The following is a 24,302-nucleotide window of genomic DNA, read 5'->3' as shown; positions in this document are numbered from 1 at the left end:
TTGCTCTCGAAAGAAGCATAGTATGCTTCAGTTTCATTTGGGCATTTGAGACATTAAATGTTGAAATTGATCATTGGAAAAGCAAATGTTATTTAAATAAAATATAAACATATTTTTGGAAAACCCTTTGGAGGAGATCATAAGAGAGAAAAGTCAAGTAGTATGTCCAGATTGTTCCAACTTCTGCACAACAATAATGGATTAGGGGAATTTTCAATTACGACAAAACTTTTAGTTGTGGAAAGAGTGGGTCAAACCAGTATTTGGCACTTCGTCAGCAAGATCAACGTTTAGTATCCAAAAATTCTTATTTGCATTATTTTTAATTTAATAGCTATGCATTATTATTATTATTATGCAGACGAAACGAAATAGGTAGATAACACCTGTAGCTTTGAATTTCAAATTCTTATTAACAGATAATTGTCAAAAAAAATATTCAGGCCTTCATCATTAAATAATCGGAAAATAAGCATATTATGAGGAAGTGGATAAGTATTATTAAGACAATTCAAAATGGAAAATAATTGGCGTTAATGGAATCAAGTAGAATCTGAATTTTATTTTTTTAGGAAAAAGAGAAAGAATCTGAAATAGGGTAACAGGTGTATTAAGAAAACCAGAAAAAAGAAAAAACTGATTAGATTATAGCCTGTGTTCATCAGGAAACCAATAACTCACTAATTGTTCTTATTATATTATATTCCATTAGCTTTAATTATTTTATTGGATTATTAGCAATTGTGCCCGTACTTGCGATCTTTGGCTGATGTCCATAATCGCATTGAATTATGCTTTTCTTTTTTAGTAAAAAAAAATATATATTTTAAGTTCAAAAGAATTTTAATCTTGTATGGATGAGAATGCTGTAGAAAAGAAATCAGTATTTATTTAATAATTTAGGTTAATTTCCACGTTAGAGTTAATTACCACCATGATTAAACTGAAAAGATGGAACCTTTTAAAAGCAGAGACAAAGAGCCGTGGGAGATAGAGTGCCTAATTACTCAGATTATTGTAATCCTTTTCTTATTTAAATAAACCATAAAAAGTGGCTTAAAAATGGAGGAGCTTGTAAAAAAGAAGAAAAAAGTGGCGCACACATATACAAACAAGCACTGCCACTTCTGCCATTTTTAACCCACTTGAAGAAAGTAATCAGATTCCACTTGTATTTCTTTTCATATTATTCCTATTTAAAGGAGTAATAATAGACAGCAGCATCAGCAACTGGATCAAGTTCTTGGTTCTCTCTCTTCCTCGTGTATATTTGAGTTGGGTTTTTTTTTTTGGGGGGAAAAAGGAAAAGAAAAGTTGACTTGGATGGCGAGAATTTCAAGACCCACCAGAAATACTGGTGAGCTGGTTTTAGTGGGGTCATAAGCTTCGAAGCAGAATCTTCACCCGCACAATAATATGGAATCATAAACAAACCGTCAAAAAAACAAAAACAAACATAGGAAAGAGAAAGGCTCTAACTTGAGGTGCAGATAATTACTATGAGAAACAAATTCAAGAAAATTTCTTTCTTTTCTTTCTTGTGGAGCTGATTTGCTAAGGGACACGATCGCCTCTCAAAAAAAAGCCTGTCCTATTTTTGAGATTATTGCTGTGTTTGTTCGCTGCTCATGTTCCTGCTTTACAGACAGTCAGACAAGTATACTTTTTTTTTTTTTTTGTGGGTTGAATTTCAACCGAAAGGAGTGTAATACTTATAGAGGGTATCTTCAGGAATCTTTGCATAGTGAGTTATTGTTATTATTTGCTGCTTAAATTTCTGTGTTTTTTTTTTTTTTTGGGTTATTAATTGGATTGGTTTTAGATTACTACCATTATGTTCTTCTCCTTTTTTGTGAAAGCAATTAATAAGAACACGTTACATGTTGGTGAAAATAAATTTGGGCATTTTTCTTATTTTCTTTTCTTGGTAAAAATTGGGAATCCCTGAATCAAAAGTGATGTCCGCCCACCTTGTAAGAATATGTGGAAAGTGGGCTTTTATTTGTATTCTGCTTTTGTTCTCTCTCTTTTTCTTCTTTCTTTTTGAGGCTAATGATGAATATTTATGCTACTTTGATGGATATGCTGGTTTTCAAATTGGGTTTTTATTCTTTTTGATTCACCTTAGTGGTTGCTGGTGATCTAGTTGATTTTTGATACCTTGACTACTAAAAGATGCGTGTGAAAAGAAAAAGAGAACTCTAATCTTTATATAATATTTCATTTTATCTAATCTCATCAATCTTTTTTTGTTAATGCTCAATCAATAGAGTAACCTTTCATCTTTTTCTCACCCCAGTCAATGGGAGAGTAAATTATTCTCTTACCACATTCAATTCTTCGAGGAGTTTGTTATTTTTATCTGGTTTGATATACTTATTGATTGCATTGAGGGTGTTTCAATTATTTGGACAGATTAGATTTGAAGACTGAAGACCTGAATTCTTCCTAGAGAGTATTGTTTTCAAAACTCCAGATAAACTAGATCATTGTTGAGGTTGTCATTATATAGCAAGAGAGACTTCAGACAGAAATTTTTGCGAACAAGGATAGATCTCTATGGAAGAGGGTGTTTTCTCACCAGGTACCATGTTGGGTACCCGTGTTGATTCAGCTATGGACTTTGACTACATGGATAAATTGTTGTTGGAAGGATGCTGGTTGGAAACAATAGATGGATCTGAGTTTTTTAATCCTAGTCCCTCTAGTTCTGCTGCCTTTATCGATTCATTTTTATGGCCAATTCCAGAGGTCAACAATGATGATTTGGCATCTACTCCATCTCAGAAGAGCAATCCAGAAGAGGAACAAATAGCCCTGCCCCACAGAAATTCGCTCTTGAATGAAACTCAAGACGGAAGTCCTCTAAATACTGAGGCTATTGGACAGGATATGGGCAGTGTTGTTACATTGGGAAATAATGCAGCTGAAGCTTCTGAAGTAAGCAGAAGATGGTGGATTGGACCAAGTGCAATTCCAGGCCCCAAAACGTCTGTGAGGGATAGATTAATAACAGCATTAAGTTACATTAAAGATTTCACAAAGGATAAAGATGTCCTTATACAAATATGGGTCCCTGTAAATAGTGGAGGTAGACGTTTTCTTGTTACTCATGACCAACATTTTGCCGTAGTTCCAAACTGTGAGAGGCTGGCAAATTACAGAGATATATCAATTAACTATCACTTTTCAGCTGATGAGAATTCCAAGGACATGGTGGGGTTACCTGGTCGAGTGTTCTTAGGTAAGGTTCCCGAGTGGACACCTGATGTTCGATTCTTTAGAAGTGATGAGTACCCACGGGTTGATCATGCTCAACAATATGGTGTACGTGGAACTCTGGCCCTTCCTGTTTTTGAACAGGGTAGCAGAACTTGCTTGGGTGTTATTGAGGTGGTGACAACAGCACATAAGATCATCTACCATCCTGAGCTTGAGAGTGTTTGCAGAGCACTTGAGGTTTGTTTTCTTGTTATCAGAATGCTTCTCTCTCTTTATCTGAGTGTAGCTAGTGCAGGTGTTACAGCAGTGAAAATTTTGTTTATATACAGCTTAATACCACGTTGAAGTTGAACTGATCATCACGTAATATCTGTCTCCAGCCAAGCTTGCATATGTCATGTTTTTGTTACCATATCTTGTTTTTATTACTATATATCTTGTCCATATATAATTTATATGGTTTCATTCACTTCAGGACTCAGTTTTGCTTCTATATGATGCATCTATATACATTGACTCATTATTCAGGCCTAAGGAAACTGAATTCATGTGAAAGCCGATGCACCATTTTTACGGTGCTATTCAAGATGTAAGCTTATACAGTGTAAAGTTTTAGCATTTATTATTTTTTGGTTTTAATATCTGACTACAAAATTGAGGATGTTATTTCATCACTCACCAGACCTTCTAAAGGAGGGGTATTGTGTGGGATCCTAACTTTAGGCCCAGAGACTTTACCCAGTAAAATAAGTTTTAGTATATGCACAAATTACAGTAAAACTAAACTATCTTTTCCTACTAAGTGTGAATTACTTCCTATCAAGGTTGATTGATTTGAGAAAACTTTCTAGTTATTTTATTCGTGAGAAATAGGAGAAGCTTCTCTATAATTGTTAATTCAGAGTAAGAATATATTTCTGTCATCCAATGACTTTTCCTTTTACTTTCCATTCCAAAGGTTATAATTTTAGATGAATGAAGGGATAAAAGCTTCTTGTCTGAACTAAGTTGTCTATAGATTAAACTTGAGAGTGCAATGATAATCCCTTTAAGCTTGTATCTTGATTCGACAAAGCTTTTTAACTCTCAGGCTGTTGATCTTCAGAGTTCTGGGATTCCAGGGATGCAGAATGTGAAGGTAATAAAAATAGCAGAAAACCGAATCAATATTCTTAATAATAATTCAGGTTTTCTATGTCATTGAAGGAGTCTTTGTTTTTTTTATTTCTTATACCAGGTGTGCGATATGTCCTACCAATCCGTGTTGCCTGAGATTCATGAACTTCTGAGATCTGCTTGTGAGACACATCAGTTGCCCTTAGCTCAAACTTGGGTCCCATGCATTCAACAAGGCAAAGGAGGATGCCGCCATTCCGATGAAAATTATATCCGTTGTGTTTCAACTGTGGATCGTGCTTGTTATGTACGGGACACTTCCATCCAGGTTTTTCATGAGGCTTGCTCTGAGCATCACTTGTTAAAAGGTCAAGGAGTTGCTGGAGAAGCATTTTTGACTAACCAACCATGTTTTACAAGTGACATAACTTCATATGCAAAAACTGAGTATCCTCTTTCTCACCATGCAAGGATGTTTGGTTTGCGCGCTGCTGTTGCAATTCGCTTAAGAAGTGTGCACACTGGTACAGCGGACTTTGTCCTGGAGTTCTTTCTGCCTGTGGATTGCACAGATCCAGACAAACAGAAGAAAATGCTTACTTCATTATCCATCATCATACAACAGGTGTGCCGGTCCTTACGGGTAGTAACTGACAAAGAACTAGAGGAAGAAAATTACTTCCTTGTTAGTGAGGTGGTAGACCCCTCAGATGGTAGACTGACTAGAGATGAGATGTTAAGGGTTGGACATATGTATTCTGAAAGTTATGCTGGAGATATATCCTGGACTTCCTGTCTCACAGAGGCCCGACAGAGTGGAAATGATGGCTCATTGTGTCAAATAGAGAAGCAAAAGGTACCAATGGGTGAAAAATTCATGCAGCACAAAAAAAATCAAGAAGATAACAGCCTAAAGAGGAATATTGAGTGTGGTGGAGATTCTTCAGTTGCTGAAGGTAGCTTTTCAAGTGTCTGTATGGGTAAAACAGCAGAAAAAAGACGTACCAAGGCAGAGAAGACAATCACATTGCAAGTTCTTCGGCAGTATTTTGCTGGAAGCTTAAAAGATGCTGCAAAGAGTATTGGTGGTAAGCATCATTCTGTAAATAGACTTTACTTCTATTTACTAAATGCTCTAATTTTGGGGGGTAGGGAGTGGAAGGAGTGGAGCAACTTCATTTTCTCTGCATATGTTATTGTGTAAAAAAGGAGCAACTCAGCAAAATTTTCTTTATTACCTTAACTGATAATGCAATTCACATGAATGGATAAGTTTTTATGCCAATTTTGTAAATTGATCATTTCTAAGCATGTCCATACAACAACTGGGAACAAGTTATCCGCCTTTGATGCACTAGCTCTCAATATATTGTACTACAGAATTTAAAAGGGACCTTTGCTTGGAGTAAAAATATCACAGGCTTGCAATCAAATGTCTGTAGATTTATGCCTTTAGAGCAGCTATTTGATGCAAAAAAGAATGTCAAAAGGGTCGGCTTTCTCTTAATTCCTCCCTACTTTTATGGTGATAACTGAGTCTTTTCCATTAAAGTTTTTAGTGTTTGGTTTAACTTTCAATTACTTACATATTTTTCCTTAAATTTCAGTTTGCCCCACAACCTTGAAAAGAATTTGTAGGCAACATGGAATAAACCGATGGCCGTCTCGGAAAATCAAGAAAGTTGGACACTCTTTACAGAAACTTCAACTGGTGATTGACTCAGTCCAAGGTGCCTCTGGTTCTTTGCAGATTGGTTCGTTTTATACGAACTTCCCTGAGCTTGTCTCTCCAAAGCTATCAAGAAGCAGTCAGTTTTCAACTTCAAAGCAGAGTGAGCATCCAGAGCCATCAAGCATACAGCCTGAGGAAGGTATCTTCAGCTCCCAAGCGGCTGCGCCAAAATCTCCATCCCCTTCGTCTTCATGCAGTCAGAGTTCCAGTTCAAGTCACTGTGTCTCCAGTGGAACTCAGAAAACTCCTTCTTCATGCACTGTTCCTACTAGTGAAGACCCTATGCTTGGAGAAGGTAATGCTATCTTAAAGAGGGTCAGAAGTGATGCCGAGCTGCATGCCTCAAGTCAAGCAGAACAGAACTTGTTGCCAAGATCTCAGAGCCATAAATCTCTTAGGGAACAGCCTAATTTGGGGTATCTTCCGCCTTTACCTAAGACCAGTAGCTGTGCATCTCAAGAGATTGATGCTCAGAGAGTGAAAGTCACATATGGAAACGAGAATATCCGGTTTCGCATGCCAAGCAGTTGGGGACTTACAGATCTATTGGGAGAAATTGCGAGACGGTTCAATATAGATGACATTAATAGATATGATCTGAAGTACCTGGATGATGACTCTGAGTGGGTATTATTAACATGTGATGACGATTTGGAGGAATGTCTGGATGTATGCCAATCATCTCAAAGCTGCACAATTAAACTCTTACTCCAAATTTCTCCTCATCTTTTGGGCAGATCGTCAAGCAGTGGCATTTCATGACATCAGTAGCATGCTTTGAGCTGTGTCGACGATCGAGGTTGGAAGTGGCTGTATTTTCGGATTCATTTGAGGTATCCATTGAGTCAGCGGGGCAGACTGCTGAACTGGTAAAATAGAAAGAAAGGGACTTAATGTGTTGCAGTTGAAACATTCAGCTCACTATCGTGAATGTTGGAAGTCTGGAGCCTGAGAGAAGCTGATTAACTTCCTTCTTTTTCAGCGGGCGTGATTCTGCGTATGCATTTGATGCGAGAGTGCGCTATAAACTTGACTCTGTAAGTCGTAAAATGTGCTATCATAATCAAACTGAAACAGAAATAAAAAATTTTGATCATGAATGTGGTATATTGTGATATATAGGCTTCTTTCTTTCTTTCCATTTCTGTTTTTTTTTTTCTTTTTCTTTTTGCTCTTCTTCGTTTTCTTCTGTCACTTTAATTCTTTCCTCACATTCAAAATTTCGGAGGGTTCTGGTCCCTTTCGGTGATCATGACTTGGCCAGCCAGTGGGCACTTGGTTTCGTAGTTTATTTCTTTCCATTTGTAATGGAAGAGGCCTTGCATTTGGACAACCACTATTTTATTATAACCTGGTTCTTCTGTTGTTATCTGTCGCAACGAATACTGAATTTGTCTTATGTCATATCTGCTATAATTCCATGTTCGGACAATATAATTTATAATAATACACAACAATAATGTCTAGTGTTTGGAGTTTATTCATGAAGGCCTATGGCAACCTATGCGAGCAAGTGACTTGAATTACCAAGGAGTAGCAAACTATGAGATTATTAATGTAAATATAATTTATTTGTATTGGGTTGACGGGCGAGTATTCTAAGATGTAAATTAAGGGGAACCGGACTGGACCCTTTTCTGCCACTAGTCCGCTCGCATCACAAAACATAACATGACGAGTTTCATGGATCGAATGACGGAACTCGTCCACCTGATCCCTAAAGACAAGAAAAGGAAGAACTGACGACTCTCCTCTGCATTCCAAACGAGGACGAGTTGCTGAATCAACAGTCTCGCCGCAGCCCTTTCTCCATCATGCTCTGCTCCTCTCCAGCCAGATGCCAAAGCTAATAACTGCTGCTTATTCCAATTCATTTAAACTTTTTTCTGCTTCCAACTTTTTCTTTTTTTTCTCAAAATATTCATTGCTTGATGTTATGATAGAGCTTCTAATCAAATATGAAGTTGGTTGTTCCTTCTCTTTCTAATTGAAATCTTTTTATTTATCATTCTGTTCACTTTAGTTATATAATCCTCGTTAATTCCACAGTGAGCCATGCTTGTCTGCAAGCCCAGCTACCCCAATCTCTATTTACGTATAAGGATAAGCTTTGCTTTCCACACTTTTATGTCATTTGAATTGTCTACAAATTGATAGCTGAAATTTTTGTGTTTACTCACCACCTACGCTTTCGTATTTAATATTAAAATATTATCTTTGTCGAAATGGGGCCTTTTAAATATTTAGCTTTTTATATCTTTTCCACTTAATTAGTAAAATGTTAAATTTTATTTATTTTTAAATAAAAAGAAACATCGACGTGCACGACAATATGCAACTGAACTATTTTCTTTTCTTATCTTTTTTCCCTTGGTAAAATGTACATGTCAGAAACGATACCAAGCATTTTGCTGTACCAAATATTACATGTAACTTTAGCACCTTGAGGAAAAAAAAAAAGTTCTAAAGTAAGAGCTATAATGCAGCAATTCTAACTTGTCATGGCTGCAATGAAACTGATGGCCTATCTTCCGGCTTCTCGACAAGCTTACATCTTGAAGGCGGACCAAACATGCTCAAAACTACCTGCAAATAGTTGAACCAACATATTAGCAACACGACTTTTTAACTCGAAAATCCTTGCACATGGAGGAGACTCTCATACATGGACCTAAACGACCAGAACTCCAGTCATGTACACCCTATGTGTTCTGTTCCTGGAAGATGAAAGAATTTTTTTGGTTGCTAATTTTTGTATTATCTTTCATCGACATCATGATTTTCACTAAACTATCGACCACAGGCAAGCAAGAGAAGGTTCTCGTTTCTTTCTTTTGGTTACGAGTATTCCCTGGTTGCTAACGTTTTAATTCCCAAGAAATAAACATAATAAGCTAAATGGATGATATCAGTATCTCGTGCGACTTTTAGGAGTAGCAGATGCACATGGATCGAGGGAAAAGTAGTAGCGTACTGGTAAAAACACCAGCCCATGCAAGAAACCGAGAAGGACCAACGCCAAATACATTTGAAAGTAATAAACCTGCAAAATGTGAAATAAATATATTATATACACAAGAATATGGAGCCGGCATGTGCAATTCAGACTTGAGTGTAGGAACAGAGACCACAAAAACTTCGGTCCTTGAGAAGCAAAGAACGAGCACACCAACTAACTTTGTTAGTGTGATTCCACTGCAAAAATACATCAGAAGAACAAGAAATTAGTCTATGGGATAATTTCAATTAGTCTAGAAATTTTATATCGGAGTAATGGTAGGTGAAATTAGAAAAGAACCTGAAGACTGAAGCCCCCATTGTACCCAGAGCTTCCTTCACCCTTTGATCTCTGTCTCCGCTGCTTACCTGTATAATAATTCCATAAGAAAGTGCAGTCAAAGAAACGAGAAAATTGCACCAACTGAAACTTCACTCAAGAAAGAATAAGTTCCTAGTTAAAAAGGCGATAACTACAAGTTTCAACAAAAGGACTCATGTAATTGACATGAATTTCCATCAGCAACAGGCAATGCCTCGTAAAGGTAGAGAATGTTATAATGAAAAACTGAGTGATGCTTACTGAGAAAGCATGTGTTATATGTACACAGAACTCAACAGCAATGCCCACTGCCATGACAAGGTTAACAACAGAGACAGCATTCAGTTGAATATTCAGAATTGCCATCACCCCCTGCAGAATTTCATCTCGTAAGAACTATAAGCACTTAGACAAGTGAATCACAAGAAAATAAACAAAATCCTGCTAGCCATTGTCAAGCAAGATGAAGGTACCATGAGATCAATGACAATCATCGCCAAAACCAGTAGAATGATTGCAGAACTCCATAAACTACATTAGATAAAGAAAAAAAATTAGTGGTTCGTTTGCCCACTTACATTAGACAAATAAAAGAAAAAAAAAAAAGATAACTAGTAGTTTATTTGCCTCCTTTTAGGATTGTAGTTCATTTCTAAATCGTATCTAACACCATACCATGCTCTGCTAAATTTTAATTCTCAAGGAAAAAGTTTATAAGGGCTGAAGAGCATACTGACCTGCATGTGATAACCAAACAAACAAGAAACACCGCACCTAGTATATCACCAAATAAATCCCATTAATACATTGTATCAGGGGAAATGACAAGTTGGCACATCCAATCCACTAACAGCCAATAATGAGACATCATAGTAGAAAATTCCAAGAGACTATACATTGTGCACGGCCACATGGAAATCCCATTGAAGGATTCACTCAAAAACCAGATTTGATGCAATTTCATGTGTACTAAAAGAAGAAGAAATAAGTGCAAGATCATCTATGTCATAAGAAAATAGGAACATATTAGAATGCCAGACTTCTTAAAATTACTAACCAATTGCGATAGCCAGGTTGATCAATGCCGTCCTCCATATATCAAGGTATTGCTCAAAAAACATATAGAAGACCGAGTATGGGAAGATCTCCAACTGCATCAGAAAAGAAATATTTAAGAAACAGCTTAACTACTGGAATGAAGTCAACGGTGCAACTATTGTTATAGAAAATGCTAGCAAGCATGCATGAACAAGTCAAAATATTATCCAAATGCAAGCTAGAAGGTTTAACCATTTTTACTTGAAACAAGTATTGGCTTCCAGCATTGGAACAACGAAAGAATTTCTACAACCTGACCAGGAAAACTTAATTTATTTTGAAAGAAGTAAGCTCATCAAACTAGCTAGTACCTAGTAATATTTATTTCCTACCTTTAGAGAATCAGACATCCTTGAACTGAATTCCCGAGCAGCTCTCATCGAATTAACATAGTCACTCTAAATAAAATGCAGTTATTGTCAATGATAAGGCTCAATAGAAAAGACAAAAAGAACACGTCATGGTAACATCAGAATACACATCACCTGCTTGTTGAGTGGCATATGATATGTGCGGAAGGATGATGCCTGAATAACACCTTTCTCATAGCCTGATCCCAGAAATTGTTAAGAATACACATCATATCCAAATAACAGGCTGTCAAATGGCATCTAAACACAAACTGAAGCATGCAAGCAAGCAGGAGTTTCTCTAATTCGTCAAAATTGATGCATTCAACAGAAGAACAAATATCCAGTTTGACAAACCTTCCAGCTCCACACTGCTAGTGTAAGCACCATGGCCCCCTTTAGCACAATCAGCAGAAGGCAGAGCATTAAGGAACAATGGGAGTTTGTCTCTAAATTGTGTTGTGGATGGACGATCGTTATTAAAATCTGAGTGACGGAAGCACTGAAAGATTCCAAAATAGTTACCAATTGAACCCTCTATAAACTAAAAACGGCATGTGCTACTGCCTTAATAACTGGTAGTCAAAATTCATTAGACGGTAGCCTAACAGATAATATGCAGCTTACCGTGGTACAGTCTTTGCACACTCCACCAACATCACAAGGAGGCTGGATGAAAGAAGAAAAAAAATAAAAGCATATTCAGTGGTAGGAATTGCATAGATAAATAATCAGTTGCCAAGACACGACAAAATATAATAGTTACCACAATGATATCATAGTTGATCAGACATCTATGTGATTATCACTGTAAGCTATTGCAGGATAAAATCTTTTGTCTAATGAAAGATGAATATATTTCATTGACAGTTGATTACACAGTTCTTAATATCTTTGTATAATGTGTAAAGTAACATAAAAACACAAAATAACGCAGGGGTAGAGTCTCGTTTGCTTATGTAAATATGTATTGTTGTCCAGTTCTGGAAGGAAAAAAACATGATAACAGTAGAAGCAAGTGTTACCATGTAAACTGTCAGGTCAAGCATGTGACTGAATCATCAAGGAAACAATAGTTGAGCAATGCATCAGGATGACATTTCCATACCAGAATTAAAGATAAACTTCAAGAGCGATTAGACATTGACCTGATCATCGGGGGGACAATAACTCCCATTTGTGAACTTCCGGCAGCAACCAAAAGCTTCTGGAGATATCCATACAAGAAAATCATCAAGCCATGAAGCAGCTGGTTTGGCAATATAGCTAGACTTGGGTGTCAAGGATGCTCTAGCAATCTACAGAAGCAAGAAGATAAAAGATTTTTGTCAAAGTGAACCATAGCAAGGTGAGAAGTAGTGAGAGCCAGAGATGCATTGATTAATTGCTGAAGCAACTGTAGACTTTCACTAGGGTTGAGATATACTCTCAATGATAAATTATTTATAGAGGTTAATAAAATCAAGTGCTAGGCTATAAGTGAAAGATTCTATAAAGGAAATTTAATTTCCAAAGTTCTAGTTTAAAGACTTGTCTCAAGCTAATGCTTCTGTCATTATTTCAAGTCATACTACTGACAAAAATCCTCTTCAAAAATGGAATAGATAAAAAGCCTTTAGATCTTTAAAAAGAAATAGTGAAACACATGCTTTTCCACTCTTGGTTCTGCAGAATATGGATAAATTAACCATTGTACAGAAATGAATATCAAGAATTGTGAACAGAATGCCAGATTGGGTTGCATTCAACATAAAAATAACACAGCCATTATGTGTTAATCAGATAAGAAAAGGAAATAAACCCTTACCTCATTCAAAAGGGAATCTGAATCACATTGGCTGATGGAGCACAACTGATTAGTATGTCTTGATTCTGAGCTGAGGAGTAGAGTACCATCAGTTTTGAAGATCGTACAGCATCAAAACATTAGTAAATGGAAGCTAAAGCTATGAAGGGGATATTGATTGGTCCAATAGTAAGAGTTTTGAGCATGCAATCACCAAGGTGAAAGTACAAACACATCAGCATATGGCCATCTTTATCTTCTTCCTCCAACAACCAAATACCAGTGAAACCATATTTGAGTAATGATCTTTACACCATATACGAAAAGGTACGTCGTAACAATCCATAGTGTCATGGATAAATATAAAAAAGCTTTATTGAAGATAACTTGAAACAATGTCAAAGCTTCCGGTGTCCATAAATCTTTTACCCCTTTCCATAAGATAGAGCTTTATTCATATAATAGATTATCAGGCAACAACAATGAACTTCAGCCTGACATTAGTGCAATAAAATAGAAGTGAAATCTAATTGGAAACCAAAATAAAAATTATTGAAGAAAACGAGGCACTGGATTACCTATAATTATAGTTTTTCACAACAAAGTAGAGTGGGGGACCAATTCTAAGATACTCCGAGACATTATTGAAATAACCCTGATGGAAAGAGAAAAGCATGATTAATTAACCAGCATAGAGCACATCATGGAAGATGCATGCATTAAGAAAATATAAATTTAGTTAAACCTGGAGATACGAGTCCCGTGGAAGAACAATTTTCTGCTCCAGACCAGGTTCAACCCTAGTGGATAATGCCTATCACGTTCATAAATGTAATAAGTTAACTCAAGATTTGTAAAAGGCTGAAAACTTGCAGAATTCCAAAAGATAAGAAAGTAAATCTCAGGAAACTTACAACACTAGCCAATGCAAAAGCAATAAAGATGGAAATGACAACTATCTTAACTCCCCAAAGGCTGAGCACAGGCGCATGGACCTCCTAGGAGTTAACAAACAGACGGCCAACTTGATCAGAATGATGAAAAGCTATTGCAGTTTATTTAATCATAAACAGAAATAAACCTTGTAAAGCGCTTGTAACTCATATAATGTGTTGATTACCTTCATATATCGAGCAAGTAATCCAGGCCTCCTTCCACCAATGCCTAAACTCTCAAACAATATGACAATCAGAATCACTGTCAAGTTTACAATATGAACTAAAAGATATGCAGCTACTGGATAAGGATCTGAGAAACCCAATCATACCTTTATCAGAGTCAGCATATGATGATGAAGTTTTTAGACATGGAAAACAATCAACCCTCTTATCCTCTGCTCGCAGAAAGTCAAAGACTATCAAAGCAACAAATGCAGTAACTTGCAAAAGGAAGTCCAAAAGAACAGCAAGTGCTGCAATAGAGGCATTACATGAAATGGTGTCACAAATTTTTTGTAAAAAGAACATAGAATATAGATGATTACCACATTTAAGGAAAAAAGATAAAAATAACCAACCAGCAAACATGGAAAAGACACGACATGCTGGCATAGGAATAAAGCTCCCAACCGCAAATGCTAACACCTCTGATAGACTAGCAAGTGTTATAGATGGTCCAACCTCCACAAGTGCATTGCTTATCCGTCCTTCTAATGGCAACTCCAATGGTTGTCGCTTAACAGCATGCACTAGTATACACATGTTGTCCACCCCTACCTGATATGACAGGATACGACAGATGTTCTTGTAATATAAGCCATGGAAGTTGTCAAAAAATTTTGGTGAATAACCAAGTTTTTAGAAATATTGTCCAATGTATCATCTAACATTGATATTAAAGTACTATGTATATTCAAAACAAGAAAATATAGAGTTTTAATTCCAGCTATCACCAGTTTTTACATGAGGCTAATGCTATTCAAGTTCCCAATCAAGATCTTAGCTAATCTGAAAACTTTTAGAGAAGTCCCATAACTCCGTACTTGATAAGCTAGCTAACAGGCCATAGATCAAATGTTCGATTCTATCGACTGCTTATCTTCCTGCTTAAGGCCACTAGTTCTTTCCCGTTTATCTTATTAACAAATTTCTTGGACCATAAAGAAAAATCTTTAGCAAGAGTTGGGAGTACCCCGTTTAAACCTTATGCTCAATGATGAACCTCTATAGGTAAGATAGATGAACATATCATAAGTCGGGCACATGATGGTTACATCATTATATAAAATTAAGTCTAGAAAGATGCAAAAAGAAGAACCTTACCGCTAACACAAGAAAAGGAATGACTTCCATGATGATTAGTGTAGATTTTACTCCAACGGCACTAAAAAATCCAACTGATCCAAGAACAGAAAGCACGACAAGCATAACTCCAGAAAGACCGAGCAATACCTGAAATTCATTCAATCACATAATGAAATGAAAAGGCCTAATTTTTAGTAGAAGAAATAGGTATTCGTGGAAATATATAAAATGATCTGAAAGAAGCATACATGCCATTAAGAAAGAAGGTTTAAAGCCAAGGATAAGAACATACCTTAGACGAAAAATAAAAGAAAGAAAAACGAGGCGTATCACCCAGGGTTAGAGATATATAGGCAAACATCACAAGATAGCTTATCTGAAAAGAAATGACCAGAAAAAGAAGAATGAATATGGATGTACATGCAAGATAACCTCAATCTAAAAGTGGACAAAATCAAAGATATTTTACAATTCTCAGTTATGGGTATGGTTCACTAATCAAAATATCATCAGTGCTAATTTGAAATATAACCCGAGTATTTGTATGTATTAAACTAATAAAAGTCCATCGCCCATGATACATATAAAAGAGACGTTCCTACTTACTAGCAAGGGCACTTAGTAAACAATTCATTTTTCTTGCATAATGTAATGACTCAATCTTGAACCTGCAACCACTTGCAAGTCTTGGGCATACCTTGTACTAAACAACGACTATTATTCCCACGATTTAAATGAGAACACAACCAGAAAAGAAATTTACCAATATAGTAATGGCATCTGCAGTACTTTCTCTTTTTAATTCTTCCTCAATAGAGCTTTCCGAAGAAAAAGAAAGTGTAAGATTTTTCGCTTGGACCATTGGCAACAATTCATCCTATGATCGGAAACATAATATATTCAGATAAAATAAAGCAACAGAGAGCCATCAGTAATAGAGTAAGATATGTTTGCACGGGAGACCCCAAGCTGCACAAGAAAAGTACAATCATATGAACCGCCACTCGAATGAGGGGGGAAAAGCAAACCTTCACTAACTGAATAAAGGCCTTCTCCCAAGCAACGGCCTTCTTTGTTTCATTCCCTTCTTTATCAATTGCATTGTTTACTGGATAAGTTACTATAAATGCAGAAGCCTGTCTCGGAAAAATCATTACAGGATTATCATATGCTTTTGACACAAGTGGCATTTGCTATTTGCCAATTAAAGAAATACCTCTGAATAATTGCTCCCAGAGAAACCACCCAAGGCAGTACTTGGATCCAGAGGGGCTTTGAAGGCACTCATACATGTGTCTGCAGAGGTATAATGCTGAAATAACACATAGAATATGTTTTTGATAGGCCACTTGATGAAATTTAAAGTTTGGCATTTAATTTTTTCATCACACCTGATTAAGAATGCTAGAAAAGTATATAAAAGACAACACTCTAAGACTTCTTGAGGTTAGACACAGATAATATGCTTTTATCTAATTCAGATATGAAACATCACTACTGGCACAATTGTCTGCGCTTGATCCCCATGGAGAAAACAAACAATTTAAAAAATAAAAGCCTTTGTTTCAAGGTCAAAGAAGAATTTGAACCAGAATCTAAGTAAGAACCTGCTTTGCCAATAAAATATGAAACACATCTGCAGTCCCTGACAAAAATGTCAAATTCTTTTCATGCATATATTCTATCAACCAAAAAAACTTAGGTGAATAATGACAGTGTTAGTACATATGATGGCCAGTGCCAAATCAACCTGTGAACACCATACCTAACTACACTAATTTCAAATTTGTAAGAATAACTGTATCATCATTCTCCTCCAACCATCCCAATGTTGCAAGTTTGATTCTCCAACAGCCATGGTCAACCACAGTTTCTTTTCTAAAAAGAAAAGAACAATAAGACAAAAGCACATGCATAACAGTAATGTTATTCTTTAAATGCCTGGTTTTTCTAAAATTTTGAATAAGCAAGACCGGAAAAAGACATCAATGTGCATAAAAAGTCAATGAAAAATGTTAAGCAAGTGAACTTGTGAATGAAATAAACATGTTTCTGATATCTAAATAAGAAGGAACTTGCAATATATCACACTATACCTGAAAACAATAATTGATGTGGTCAACTCCCCCAGAATTCTCATAATTTTGAGGATCCATTTGGAAATACTAGTGAAACGAGAGAGGAAAGTAAAGTTTAGTCACAAACCAAATATATAGAAGTACATGAGATGCATTGCGGTCATTAAAGCCCCATTTAGATGAATTGATCAGTCCAACCAGGTAAGAAAAGAAACCTGCAGAACACTTTGAGTAGCACAATCTTGGTCCAGTGGCTTCATACAAATATCATTCAGAGCTATCATTGATCCAGAATAATTTGCACGGATTCCATCAACCTGTTCCGAATGAGTACTATTAAACTAAAATATTTCAATAAGATAAGGATAAAAAGATGTAAACAACAAATGAAACTTCTTTCAAGTTCGGAGTAATTTATATAACACTGACATGACTACCTTCTTTTGTAGTTCAAAGAGTAACTTAATATTGTTTTCTGTCACAATATTTGGTAATTTGCCATCCTCAGCCTTGGGAGTAGTTGCTATAATTAGCTGAAGCAAAAAGAATCTACATTAGTAATTTCAGAAAAGAAAATTAGTAAGGCCATACATTCTGCCATCATGGAGTTTTTATTTTGATTGCTCAGTTAAAGAAGCAGTGTAACAGCAAAACTAAAATGCAATGGATAATTAGTTATTATAAGATAAAATCTCATAGTTAAACAATTACAAGACAATGGTGCATGCAAGATATCCTTTACTAAATTACACAAAATGCATGGAATCCTTAATAAAGCATAGGCTGTCAATCCACAAGGAAAAAGAAAATCAGAAAACTAAAGTAGATACAAAATCATCCTTCAATGCAGCTAATCACTTCTGTTTTCTGATTTTACATGCATAGACAAGGACATGTAAAATAATGATAACAAATACGAGATGCATCATTCTGGAATTCCCCCCTCCCCCTCCCTCCCCCTAATAATAACAAATAAGAACATAATAAGAAGTAGATCAAGTGGTTCACTGTTTACAGAAGAGGAAAGAGGACGCAAGAACTCTTGCCTAGTAATAGTAAGGTTGATTTCAAGTCACAACTAATTTCTGAAATTAATATCTAGAATTTTAACTGCTTCCTACCCAAATAAGAAGTATAATACTAAAACTTGAATGGGAAAGATATATAAATATAAAATGCATAATGATAAAACTTGATAGGAAAAAATAGAGAAATATAAAGCACACAAGTAGAATAATGCATAACCTGCTCAATTCTGTAAAAAGGTGCTAGGTGGCTGTCAAAAAATCTTTTTTCTTCTGCAGCTCTACTGCCAGGGCCTACCCATAGCTGAAACAGTACAGGAATTAGAAGTGACAAATATATGGGGAAAAATCAAGTAAGAATAACATTATTAAATCTAATTATGAATATGTAGATTACTCAAGAGTTTTTTTTTAAATGTTCGTCAGTTGTTAAGTAAAATCTGAGAAATTTGATATGTAATAGTTTTTCTAATGGCTTAAGAGAAACCAAACTGCTTATCAATTTCCATTCTCTACAGTGTATTATTTTTCCAATATGTGTGTAATTTGCCATAAGTTCATGACTTCTGAGTTGAATTTTCACAAAATATAAGGCTTCCTACTGCTCTTTCATGTGTGTTTCCTAACATATAGTCCAGTAAACAAAATCATGCAGCAATTTTCAAATATGATCTTAATCCTGCCATTGGTAAATATTTTCAGTCGCCACTTATTTAAGGAAAAGAATATAGTTGATATTAGAACAGGCCAAAGCACAATGGTTAAGAAAGCCACATACAAGAGAGAAGAGACCAAAAGCAACAGCTTTATATTTGTGCAACATCGTTGACAATGAGCACCCACAAGATGGCCTTTTCAGGTAGTAATAACCAGAAAGGAATTGTATATGCTCATGCAAAAAGAAATAAGCCTTTAGGTGCCAAATTGTACCTTCTCAGGCCGGGTCTCCACCTTAAAACGGATTAGGCCCAAACAAAGTAGAAGAACTAAAGCAACAGACACGCTTAATACAAGGATAGGATGTCTCGCAACCCATGTTCCATATCTCCTGAACATAAAGTACAGTGTAAAAAACCCTTCTGCTACACTGCTTCAAGAATTAATGGGATAGGCAGTGACCTGTAAAACTTTGCCATGTATCCTTGCACAATTGAAAGCTGAACCCTGTTTCCAGTTTGGGGAGAATATTCACCCATCTGATAATTCAAGTCAAAAGGAAATTAGAGACAATTGTCTTAAAAATGAGATTGTCCAACTAGTAAGAATAGACAGAGCTCTAATTTCTTTCACTTTGTAAACTTTCTCATAATTTGTGTAAAGCTCAAGTGAAATCACCTAACTGAACTCATTCCCTTTATTGTTGGATTAAGGAAAAATAACTTAGGACTACACAAAACATAAGCAGGCGAGAACTTTAAAATCACCTGCATTGGGAGATTCTCATCCTTCCTCCTAATAACGGAATGAATTTCACCACCATCCATGACATTTGGCAATGGTTTCATTGTAGATGTTTGGTCCCTTTCTCTTTTTCGATGGAACAAACCCCACCCCAAAAGCATGGAAACCAACAGGATATAAAGAATTGTCAGAGCAAAGTCGATGCATTTGGCCTGCAGATATTGAGAAGAAAAAGTAATAGAAAAGTTTATACTGGTATATTGAGTCCCAAAAAAAGTGTAATGAACTTTAATTGCTAAACACTTTGAATCAACTTAAATAAATCCAAACTAAGATGAGAAGTTTTATAATGCACGATTCCTCACCTTGAGAGATCCAAATCTCACTGAACAGGAAGCTCTCTCATGCTGTGAATGAGGAGCTGTATTGGCACAAATGGGAGCAGTGGGGCAATCACCGCAAGAACAGCCTAGTGATACATCACCGCATGAATATGTAGATACATTCATGGGTTTCATTCCTGATGATGCAGGAGCAGCTGACTTGAACGTGATGGCATACGGTGAGCCTGGGAGATTAGGGGCTGCTCGTCTACCAATAAATGCAAACCACTCTGCCAAAGTAGATTACAGCATAAGCACTGCACAAATTATGTATAAATGCAAGTAATATGCATATACTATATGAGCAACTAGCAAATGGGCTTAAGAAGACTAAAACGAGTTTACACTATACAATCCATCGGCTGTCTGGAAATGCATATATATTCAACTATTTGTTGTAATACTGCACAAGCTATTAGCAGTTGGCACTCTCTAATTCCAAGGCTAACAGACTTGACAAAAGATCAACAGTAAGAAAGATATCCTTCAGATATCACAAGGTTTAAAGCTCATCCTTCAGGAATATTCTCCTATTGTGCGTCTTCTGGATTACACTGTAGATCTCCATCTCAAGATACTTTCTACAAAGCCATCACAACTAAAACCATGACTATCCACTATCCATATTCCAATTTGTCATTTATAGTAATAGAGATCAATTGTTTCTCTCAGTCATTAACATAGTTTATTACATCAGAAAATCAATAATTTTGAAATCACCAATTGCCACACTTCCCACTAAAGGAACATTCCCGAGGACTTTGCTATCTAATCTTTGCATTGTTTGTCTTAAGAAATATAAACTTAGCACTAGAAAACATATTATTCCACAGAAACAAGATCCACTAGCTTGTTCACTAGAACCCGTTCATATATTAACCACAGAATGACATGATACTCGATGAACTTTGTGTGTGTGTGTGTGTGTGTGTGTGTGTGAGAGAGAGAGAGAGAGAGAGAGAGAGGTTGTGTGTTTCAAAGAATCAAAGTCACCTCTAAAATTTTGAGCACCAGCGCCAATGAAGTTTAGAGCTCGAGTATTCATGGTACCAAACTTTACATCCTTGCAAGAGTCATATAACCCTTCACCAAAAGCATCAGTTATATAAAAATCAATTCCATCCACGGTCAAATTGTTTTTAACCTGAAAAGAGAATAAGTCACCTTCACGTTCTTAAGCATAAAGAATGATGTGTATATCTCCAAGAAGTCTAAATGACCAACTCAACATCAATGACCAAAGCCTGATTTAATGCATCAATCAAGCCTCCACTGAACAAGTGGACATACCCATGTGGAGAACAATGAAATTGAAAGGCAAACAAACAGATTATATTAGACCATGTCATAAATCTATTAAAATGTAACAAATTTAAGCATTTAATACCTCCCAAAAATGATAATCACACTATTATTACAGAACAATAGGGAAATGTGACAGTTAATTCCCATGTTTATCTTAGAAATAATTCCAATTAGAGGTATCTTTGCTGATTATAAACATCAATGTCATGTGAGATGGTGATGAGAACATATAAAGCTCCCCTGAGAACAAGCATGGAGATTGATTGATAAGGACTGCTGACCTTGGATATAGAAGTCACATTGATAAACAAACTCTGATGTGGAGAGCAGGTAAGCTCACAGAACAGATTCAAAAAGTTTCTTAAGCATGCTGGACAGCCAACAAGAAAAGGAATTGCCTGCAAATCAAAAATTGATTAATAAAAATACTTATTTATTTGATTGAGTATATGTACAACGTAATTCTGCAGAGGGAAGAAAGCAGAGAAAAATAGCAACATCAAGACTCTTAGCAGGATGAAATATAAGCTTATTCTCAGCCAAGTCTATAATATTTAGATTAAAACAATTGGTAAATTCCTTGACACATTAAAATAACAACTTAACCAGAAAAAGAGAACAATAATAGATGAAAGGAAGTCTTGACCCTTGAGTTAATAAAAGGCACAAGAAAAGCGAGACTTTAATGTAAGACATGAAAATGCTTAAAAAAACATTAAATCTGCAGCCTTGGGCCTAAAGTTTCACAGTTTCAGGGTAAACGTTCTGTACAATATCAACCCCAAATAATGAATCCTCATCCTTGGAGTAGATGAATAAACACAAACATCTTGACTAGTTGCTGAAATGGAAAATTGAAACTTGAAAATCCTCAATGCAGATATTGCTAAGTTACAAACTACAGTCAAAGGACAAATGCCGCAAGCATTCTTCATAAAAGAAGCAAGAAGATCAACGTCCTAAAATTGAATTTGGTGGCATCAAATGTTATTAACTCCACAGGAATCATTTTATTCAAGAGACTAAATATTACTTTCAAAGCTCATAACAATTCTTACTTGCTGCACTTGTGACCGCAATGTGGCGAACTGTGCTGCTGTGCAACAAACATTGCCAGTGATTGTTGGGCACAAACTTTGGATCTTTTGTGAAAGCAATTCATCTGGCTGAGAAACAAAAAAAAAAAAAAGGATGCAATAATTACAAATTTTAGCAGCTGCTACAAACTTTATTGCAGTAGGCATGCAGAAAAAACACATGCAGACAGGAAAGCTAAAGAATAGTAGCCGTTTCCCACCAGATGAACTTCCAAAGACCGTAAGCAAAATATTTCATTCTAGGAACAATATCAAGCCATAATTAATGCTATAACAGACACAGGTCCTCCTAAAATATACAGATGGGGAACAGAGAATAGAAGTTGGGTGAAGTACCATATATAATAAGCAAGAATTTCATGCTAGGAACAACATCAAAGCAGAATCAATGCTATAACAGCTACAAGTCCTCCTAAAATTCACCTTCACAGATGGGGATCCGCGCGGACAATTCAATACTTTTCCATCATCACGTGCTCCACAGATGTCATACATAGCACAATATTCTTCAGTATGCCTTTCACTAAAAGATTAAGGGATGTAATTAACTAATAATTCAAATAAAGAGATATCAAAGTTATTCAATTTGCCAGATGATAGTGCTTATACATATATAGCAAGTTGCAATGGAATTAGAATCACCCACATTAAAGAAGGAATTCTCTCTTCACATGAACCTGTCACGAACTATAAATATTTGGACATTATAAGAATTCACATTAATAATGCCTTACCTAGACACAGCATTGGATGTCAAAAGCCATCTTGTATCTAATTCCTCTGCTTTAATTACAGATGCAACAAATAGAACCTGAAAATACACAAAGTCTTGACATTAGTGTATAACAAAATTAAAAAGTATAATTAAAGTCATTTTCGAAATGCATTTGCTAATTCATTTCTCCATGAAAATTACAGCTATTTTTCACCTGCCGAGACAGTAAAACTGTCCTTCTCCGTATTTCCAGATTTAACAAGACTATAATTCTGTAGTTTTTCTTTTCTTTTTAATTTTTTAAGTTTATCCAAATTATGAAGTTAGGAAAAAGGAAAAAAGAAAAATTCTGCAAAAGTACACTCTCAATTCTAATCAATAAATTCATTTTCTAATAGGATGTTTCGAGACATCGGAAAAAAATAAATCTACAAATAAACACAGACTCGAATTCCGTCATTCTCTGCATCAGGTGACTAACCATGGTAACCGTTGACAGCTTAAGTGAATCCAAACAATCACACGACAATTCAATGGAAAATTTTTTGAAAAAAGAAAAAAGAAAACAGAGAGGTCTTGCCTGGAAGAAATAAATTGATAGGAGGAGGAGCTTCATTGTTGCCAAACACAGCGACTCAATTGCAAATGATGCTCACAAAATTATGGTGTGTACATATATGAAACAGATAGAGAAAGAGAAGGATAGAAATGCAGGAGGTGTTTACGTTATGCGTTTGCGAATTGCGAGGTGAAAGAGTCAAAAAGTTGCCTGGAATTTATAACTGGGCTAGGCCAACAGAGAAGAAGGAGAAAGGAACTAGTATTTGTATTAGCAGTAGTAGTAGCAGCTCCAGTAGTCGTCGTTCTGATGCTGGCAACCTACACGCTTTTTTAGGAGGGCGAACGAATTAATATATATGTACCATGAAAGGCAAAAAAGAATATGCAACTTTTCTATTGACGGAATTGCCCCTTTCTTTCGGTTTCTTTGTCGGATTATTTGATTTTCTAATATTAATTTTCTTTTCCTTTTTATTTGGTCAATTGCGTTTGTCTCCCTTTAATTATTTCATACTACAGAAATTGCCCCAATTCGAAAGAAAACTACTTAAATTGCCCATTTGTTTTTGAAATCTATAAACCTTCTGCATGATGAATACGCATAGAATTCATTAAAGATTATATATCTTGTTATATTATAATTCATAAGATTTGACGTACTTTTTTAATGTTGTGTGTTTATTTGTTATATGCTTTTTTTTTTTACAAATTTAAAAATTCATTTGATTTATTTAATTTCTAGTTTTTTATTCAAAAAAAATAAATATTTTAGAAGAATCTAGAAATATAGTTTAACTTCAATGCTCGACTCCCTAAATTATAACATATAAATAAATAAATAAAGAAAAAATAACATGTAAGCCTATTGTTA

At 35.6% G+C, this 24,302-nt stretch overlaps 2 protein-coding genes across 5 annotated transcripts; one reads left to right on the top strand and one right to left on the bottom strand.

Annotated features, from left to right (window-relative positions):
* Positions 1 to 1,057: 1,057 nt before the first annotated feature.
* LOC8273614 (protein NLP4) lies at positions 1,058 to 7,187 on the top strand. 3 transcript variants are annotated; one of them, XM_048371035.1, is made up of 5 exons: positions 1,058 to 1,657; positions 2,416 to 3,459; positions 4,313 to 4,360; positions 4,460 to 5,426; positions 5,946 to 7,187. In XM_048371035.1, the coding sequence occupies exons 2-5, from the start codon at positions 2,560 to 2,562 to the stop codon at positions 6,830 to 6,832; spliced, it is 2,802 nt and encodes a 933-aa protein (XP_048226992.1). In that variant the 5' UTR covers positions 1,058 to 1,657; positions 2,416 to 2,559; the 3' UTR covers positions 6,833 to 7,187. The 3 variants fall into 3 exon arrangements, with proteins under 3 accessions (XP_048226992.1, XP_048226991.1, XP_015575768.2); XM_048371034.1 differs by having other exon boundaries at positions 1,058 to 1,744; positions 2,421 to 3,459; XM_015720282.3 differs by having other exon boundaries at positions 1,059 to 1,744.
* A 1,216-nt stretch (positions 7,188 to 8,403) lies between these two features.
* LOC8273616 (NPC intracellular cholesterol transporter 1) lies at positions 8,404 to 23,771 on the bottom strand. 2 transcript variants are annotated; one of them, XM_002510634.4, is made up of 39 exons: positions 23,451 to 23,771; positions 22,890 to 22,966; positions 22,579 to 22,678; positions 22,117 to 22,224; positions 21,340 to 21,456; positions 20,747 to 20,897; positions 19,736 to 19,983; positions 19,394 to 19,582; positions 19,089 to 19,165; positions 18,900 to 19,017; positions 18,190 to 18,273; positions 17,382 to 17,477; positions 17,160 to 17,261; positions 16,963 to 17,031; positions 16,083 to 16,178; positions 15,895 to 16,002; positions 15,630 to 15,743; positions 15,159 to 15,242; positions 14,885 to 15,013; positions 14,140 to 14,338; positions 13,891 to 14,034; positions 13,744 to 13,787; positions 13,538 to 13,621; positions 13,369 to 13,437; positions 13,202 to 13,278; positions 12,645 to 12,714; positions 11,986 to 12,135; positions 11,465 to 11,506; positions 11,195 to 11,339; positions 10,973 to 11,037; positions 10,820 to 10,885; positions 10,447 to 10,540; positions 10,127 to 10,163; positions 9,863 to 9,920; positions 9,651 to 9,761; positions 9,369 to 9,436; positions 9,199 to 9,265; positions 9,045 to 9,113; positions 8,404 to 8,656 (listed from the first exon to the last, which is right to left on the bottom strand). In XM_002510634.4, the coding sequence occupies exons 1-39, from the start codon at positions 23,484 to 23,486 to the stop codon at positions 8,570 to 8,572; spliced, it is 3,849 nt and encodes a 1,282-aa protein (XP_002510680.3). In that variant the 5' UTR covers positions 23,487 to 23,771; the 3' UTR covers positions 8,404 to 8,569. The 2 variants fall into 2 exon arrangements, with proteins under 2 accessions (XP_002510680.3, XP_015575617.2); XM_015720131.3 differs by lacking the exons at positions 21,340 to 21,456; positions 22,117 to 22,224; positions 22,579 to 22,678; positions 22,890 to 22,966; positions 23,451 to 23,771 and adding an exon at positions 20,918 to 21,011 and having other exon boundaries at positions 20,747 to 20,836.
* Positions 23,772 to 24,302: the final 531 nt, after the last annotated feature.

The sequence above is a fragment of the Ricinus communis genome, chromosome 2 (assembly GCF_019578655.1).
Source record: "Ricinus communis isolate WT05 ecotype wild-type chromosome 2, ASM1957865v1, whole genome shotgun sequence".
Classification (NCBI taxonomy): domain Eukaryota; kingdom Viridiplantae; phylum Streptophyta; class Magnoliopsida; order Malpighiales; family Euphorbiaceae; genus Ricinus; species Ricinus communis.
The sequence above is the reverse complement of the archived record's forward strand: the minus strand, read 5'-3'. Positions and strand labels throughout refer to the sequence as shown.

Coding starts and splice junctions, on each gene's coding strand:
- LOC8273616 (XM_002510634.4), bottom strand. CDS start 23,486: ATGAAGCTCCTCCTCCTATCAATTTATTTCTTCCAG. Junction 18,274..18,899: donor TGGAGACCCGGCCTGAGAAG/GTACAATTTGGC, acceptor GTACTGTTTCAG/CTATGGGTAGGCCCTGGCAG. Junction 17,032..17,159: donor CTACTCAAAGTGTTCTGCAG/GTTTCTTTTCTT, acceptor TCGTTTCACTAG/TATTTCCAAATGGATCCTCA.
- LOC8273614 (XM_048371035.1), top strand. CDS start 2,560: ATGGAAGAGGGTGTTTTCTCACCAGGTACCATGTTGGGTACCCGTGTT. Junction 3,460..4,312: donor GTGTTTGCAGAGCACTTGAG/GTTTGTTTTCTT, acceptor TTTAACTCTCAG/GCTGTTGATCTTCAGAGTTC. Junction 4,361..4,459: donor CAGGGATGCAGAATGTGAAG/GTAATAAAAATA, acceptor TTCTTATACCAG/GTGTGCGATATGTCCTACCA.